At 45.0% G+C, this 5,346-nt stretch overlaps 1 protein-coding gene across 1 annotated transcript in view; it reads right to left on the minus strand.

The window, feature by feature from the left end:
- Nucleotides 1-4,396, minus strand: part of LOC119274439 (cellulose synthase-like protein H1) — a 5,710-nt gene extending 1,314 nt beyond the window's left edge. The window contains exons 1-8 of the mRNA XM_037555147.1: nucleotides 4,112-4,396; nucleotides 3,685-4,012; nucleotides 3,458-3,586; nucleotides 3,247-3,369; nucleotides 2,886-3,098; nucleotides 1,643-1,769; nucleotides 1,183-1,367; nucleotides 747-1,097 (exon numbers count right to left, since the gene is read on the minus strand). Of these exons, the coding sequence (XP_037411044.1) occupies nucleotides 747-1,097; nucleotides 1,183-1,367; nucleotides 1,643-1,769; nucleotides 2,886-3,098; nucleotides 3,247-3,369; nucleotides 3,458-3,586; nucleotides 3,685-4,012; nucleotides 4,112-4,359 (1,704 nt within the window). The 5' untranslated portion in view covers nucleotides 4,360-4,396. The remainder of the gene's footprint in view (nucleotides 1-746; nucleotides 1,098-1,182; nucleotides 1,368-1,642; nucleotides 1,770-2,885; nucleotides 3,099-3,246; nucleotides 3,370-3,457; nucleotides 3,587-3,684; nucleotides 4,013-4,111) is intronic.
- Nucleotides 4,397-5,346: the final 950 nt, after the last annotated feature.

The following is a 5,346-nucleotide window of genomic DNA, read 5'->3' on the forward strand; positions in this document are numbered from 1 at the left end:
TATACTACTAAAACAAAATAAAAAGCAGGATGAAGATACATCAATCTTGAAGGACAGTGGACATTGAGGAAACGAAGATAAAGTTTGTGAAGAAAGTACAACTCTAAAGACTGAATAAGTGCATAAAAATCTAATCGAGTTTGTGAATATATAAATACAACTTTATATTGGTCGATTTATTATTATATTGAACTAAAGAAAAGAGATACGTGTAAGAGTTAATATAGAAAACAATAGGAACAACCACATGAGGATTTGTTTTAGAACTCCCACAAATAACATGAGGATATAATTAAGAGGCCATCACGGATCTGGATGATACAGTTAATTAAGATAAACCATATGTATATGAGCTTCGATTCCAACGTGTACTGTTAGGTAAATTGTGTATCAATTATATACCAGGATTACTATCATAAATAAACAAAATCAGGTATAAGTTTATAACAAGATTTCCTATGATTTATAATGTATAATATGCATGCGAAACAATTTGGAATCTACCTCATTAAATTAATGTATAGAATTGGCGTAATTGAAAACACAGGAACTATAAAATTCATGGGGAAGAAATCAATATGTAATAAATCTAGCCGCACAAATGTTTGGGGCACCAATATAGTTATTGTAGGTAATTAAACAATATTGTTGATTAGATGGTGGATCTGTAGGAACTAAGTGGGCAGAATTATAAGATAGAAAATAGCTCTCAGCTAAGTTGAATGGACTGTGAGACAAAAGTTCACCTTCAGAAGGAAGGAGTGGTTTCTGAAGAGACAGAAAGGTCCTAATAGTGCATAGCATAGCTCGAAAGGTGCCCTCATAGACCAGATGTATAGGACTAGGTATGCAAGGCACTGCCGGAACTGGAGGCGCTTGAAGGTGGTGGCGATGATTGGGTTATTCTGCCCGAGGAGTATCTCTAGAACTCCAGTTGCCCATCTCTTATACTGAGTAAGGCTGGCTGGTCCTCCTGTAGGAGCACATCCCAAGAATGCTGGTGGGTTAGTGTCCAGCAGCGTGGTTTTCCAACCTGCTGAATGGATACGCTGCCCGGTCAGGATGTCTTCTGCCATTGACCCGTAGGACCAACCAATCTGTAGATACATGGAAGATGAATGGTTGACAAGGAACAAGGAAATGTATGTAGCAAAAAGTCACAATGGCAATTGGTATATATACCTCCTCACCCCAATGTGTGCCTGTCTCGTAGTTGCAGGTGGACACTTGCTTTGCCACTTGGATGCGACTCGTTATGTCGATCATGGGTTTTGGTGGTATTTCCACGGAATATATGTTCCTGGATGACTCGACCAGTTCCATTGAAGCCCCAAACTTGGTCAGCAGATCCTCGTAGGATAGTGAACCTGGCAATGTAGGTTACAACAATTTGATGAATGTTATGTCTTTGGCCAGTGGGCCATATTATTCCTATTTAGCAACTCATAAATAAATTGGTTAATATATCGTGGTTGTGTTGTGTGCATCACTTTTTATGCGAGAGGCCGAGAGCAAGCAAGCCTCTCTTCAAAAATAAAGAAGAATTACCAATGAATGTTGGAGGCCAAGTTGAGCATTGTTCAATGCACAATGGGCACTCCAATTTGATACCGTTTCATTCATGGGCATGGCGTACATTTACCTTCTCTTTCATGTTTGATGGCCGCAAATGAAGCTGGTGCCACACCGTAAATGATTTTCCTACGGTGAAAGCAGCCCGTCCCAAGGTAAAAGATGCCCTGAAGTCCAGCGAGTCCACCGAAAAGTTTCTAAACACACCGATGCCATAGTTAGTACTCCACCAGTTTCATAATGTAGTGTGTATACATTTTCCCATAAAGTCGAGTTTCTTTTTTTTTTTCTTTGGGAAAACCTCCCTAAACTTGGATCAACTTTGTGAAGAAAAATATCTATATTTGTCGGGTTATTAGTACACCAGGAAAATATGGGAGCAGATGTATCTAAAGATATGTATTTGTTATTTCACACGTAGACATGTTTTTCTATAACAAAAACATGCGTTCAACGTTTTCAAGATTCGTGATGTGGCATAGACAGCAGCAGGCCGCTTGCGTTGTAGGCTGCAGTAGATACCGATAGAGTAGGTTTGGCAACTGTTCCCGGCAAGCTCGTGAGGTCTGGCTATTGTAGCAAAGGCGAGATGTTTTGTCAAGTCGTTCAGGCAGCCCGTCATGTCATTCTTGTCTATCTTTTCTTCTCTTCTTTTTGAGTAAAGAGAGAGGCTAAAGGTGAGGAGAGAGAGAGAGAGAGCCTTTTCTATGAGGCCGTGGGAGAGCTTGACAAATTTGATCTCTCAAACGCCCACGAACGCGACTGGATGCGTTCACGGACAGTGACCGGTCAGGTCTTAAATTAACTACTTTGCATCCGAGTCTATCATATTAGAGAGGAGGAATGGAAGGAGAGAGAGGCTGTGAGAGAGACAAGAGAGAGGAGAAAAAGGAGAGAGGCTGTGAATGGAAAGATAAGAAAGGTGAGGTGATCTTTTTGCCTTTGGTAGCCCATGTGAGAGAGATAAATGTCAGAACAAAGATGCTGTGAGAGAGAGGAAATAATAATTGTTCTCCACGAGAGAGATCGATGGTGAATCTTGGGAGGAGAGACCGAGAGAGTGATTCCATCATCACTGTTCAAGTAGGCCTGCTAAACAAAACCATCGAAGTGCATGGCACATATCCCCGAGACTATTGTTCTGTATGGACGGCGGTGATAGATGGGAGTCTAGGCACCCGGGTTCTAAAAAGCCAATCTGTTTTTCTATAAATTTGGCAAAAAGAAGAAAGTTTGAGTTTTTATAAAATACCTATATAGAGACTAGAGGAGACGGTGTGTATGTTATAGATGATCTAGTTGATGGTGTGCACCTCACGTAAAACCTCCATCTGATTACCAAAAGGATCGTCCTTGAGTTTGCCGTAGAATCTCTGCGGCACCTGGACGAAGCCGCTACACGTCTCGTCGTCGAACCCCAGCAGGAGGCACATGGCGTGCAGGACGACCTGTGGGTTGTTGACGAACATGTCGCAGTCCACGTTCAGTATGATGGGCGCGTTTGTCATCACCGCAGACACCCTTGCCTGCACGAATTGCACGGTGTCGGTTGATCAACAATTTATCAACTACTACCTCCGTTGTAATGTAAAATATATGACGTTTTGGTCGAAACATCTTATATTTTGGAAAATTTTTAGTAGTACATTTATTAAGTAGTACAAGGCTACTGACCAGAACATTCATGGCGCCGGCCTTGTAGTGGTGGTCATGTTTGCGGCTTTTCTCTCTTGAAACGTACACAAGATTTGGGAAACCTTCCCCGGTCCCGCTGCTTTTGCTGTTGTCCCAAAGAACCTGAAGAACAAGTTAGCAGAAAATTTAATAAATTTTATTACATACGAATTAATGTGGCATGTGGCTGTTGCGTTGTTTATTTGCTGACCTTAACGATGGCAGGATGGTCCCCGCACTCGGCCCCCTTGAACTCGGTGAACTCGCCGGCATGGTCGTGCCGGAGAAGGGACGCCTCGTCCGCGCTCTCGATCAGGCTAACTAACTTGTCATACTCGCTCTGAAACCACAGACGGAGAGGACGAATGGACTAAATGGAAGAAACACTCGGGGTGCAATAGAAGAAAGATGGAAGGCTATGAGACGGTGTAGGCTAACCTTGATGAAGATCCAGTCGTCGGAGAACTTGTCGCCGGCGAGCTCAGGTTCTGGTCTGCTGGAAGCGAAGTAAATGAAAGGGGCCCTCACTCCCACACCGTGCCTCTTGCAGAAGGGCACCCACAGCCTGGCGAACCCTGCGGCCTCGCGCAGCGCGTAGCACGTTACCGGCGAGCAGCCGTCGTCGGAGACATAGCACGCGAGCTTGTCGACGTCCGGGTAGTCCACGGCGAGCAAGGAGAGGACCGTGTTCACCGTCATCAGCGGCGGCTCCAGCTCCGGGTCCGCGGTGGTCACCAACATGTCCACTGCCGGGAGCTCGTCCATCCTAGCAATTCTCAGCTGAATGAGTTACAAACTACTCCATTCGTTAAGAAATATTAGAGCGTTCACATCACTAAAGGCATAAATTAAGGCGAGTAGTCACCTTTGTGAGAGGTTTTCAGGGTACGTGTGGAACCGAACGGGATTCCACTTGATGTTCATGTTGAGGATCCACACAAAGGTAAACCACGCCTCGCAGACGAGCGCGGCGGCGCCGGCGCCGCCCTCTCCCAGCGACGCCACACGGCAGGACAGGAGGACGAGGAGGAGGCAGAGGATGAAGATGTCGGCTAGCTTCCACGCCGTCCTTGGCACGGTAACCCTCTCCTGCAGCTTCATGGCGCTGCTCATGGCCGGCCGGAGGCAGACAGACTATGTGAGGCTGGAGTCGAGTGCATTTCCCTTCCTTTTCAACGACAAGATTGCGACTCATAAACCATCATATTATTTTTATTACATTAAAACGATTTACTCCAGTCACAATCAATCAGTCAGGATCCGGTCGATTTATACTCCTAGCTACTCCAGATCTGATCTGATCTGCTGGATTTATAGTCCCAACGTTATTACGAATCCATAAATTATGTGCCGTATCAACAACAACAGTAATCACAATAATGGAGATGATGACGACGATGTTGCCCTGTTCTAGACCGGAAAAAAATTATGAGACCAGGTCTCATATAAAACAGGTGAGACCCGCCCTGATAGATGACACATGACATTCATAAATCACAAAACATCTAATCTCTCCCCCCTGATTTCAGGTGAGGATGGGGTAAATGCTTTGTGATTTGTGAATGCCACATGTCATCCATCAGGATGTGTTTCACCTACTAATCCGTGAGACCTGATTTCATAGAATTTTTTTCCGTTCTAGACCCACCTAAAATCTGATTCCTGTTGATTATTAATTAATGGGGTCCAACTGGCTACTCGACCTACTTATTGTAGTGAACACCGAGTCTTTATGAGGGTTCTTCTCTCCGTATCCGGTGACTGCTGCCGACGGCTCGTAGTGCCAAAATTGCGGGACAATGCAATTGAAAAGCTTCGTTGTGGGTTTTGGTGGCTCTCGCCTTAGGCAAGTTTGCCTTGGACGGTGAGATGCAATCTATGGATGACGACGGATTATCACTCACAATCACCAGATATGAGGTCCACTAGGTAGCAAGAAGGGGATCGGGGAGGAGAGCTAGGGGGATGGGAAGGAGAGATACACGCCAACGGCGACCTAATAGCCTAGTGATGATCCAGCGGTGACACACTTCACACACTCTCTGCTTTATGTAGTTGGTCACTCCTTCGGAGTCCGGCCCTTGCACACGTGGATTGGGT

Source organism: Triticum dicoccoides, chromosome 3B (assembly GCF_002162155.2).
Source record: "Triticum dicoccoides isolate Atlit2015 ecotype Zavitan chromosome 3B, WEW_v2.0, whole genome shotgun sequence".
Taxonomy (NCBI): Eukaryota; Viridiplantae; Streptophyta; class Magnoliopsida; order Poales; family Poaceae; genus Triticum; species Triticum dicoccoides.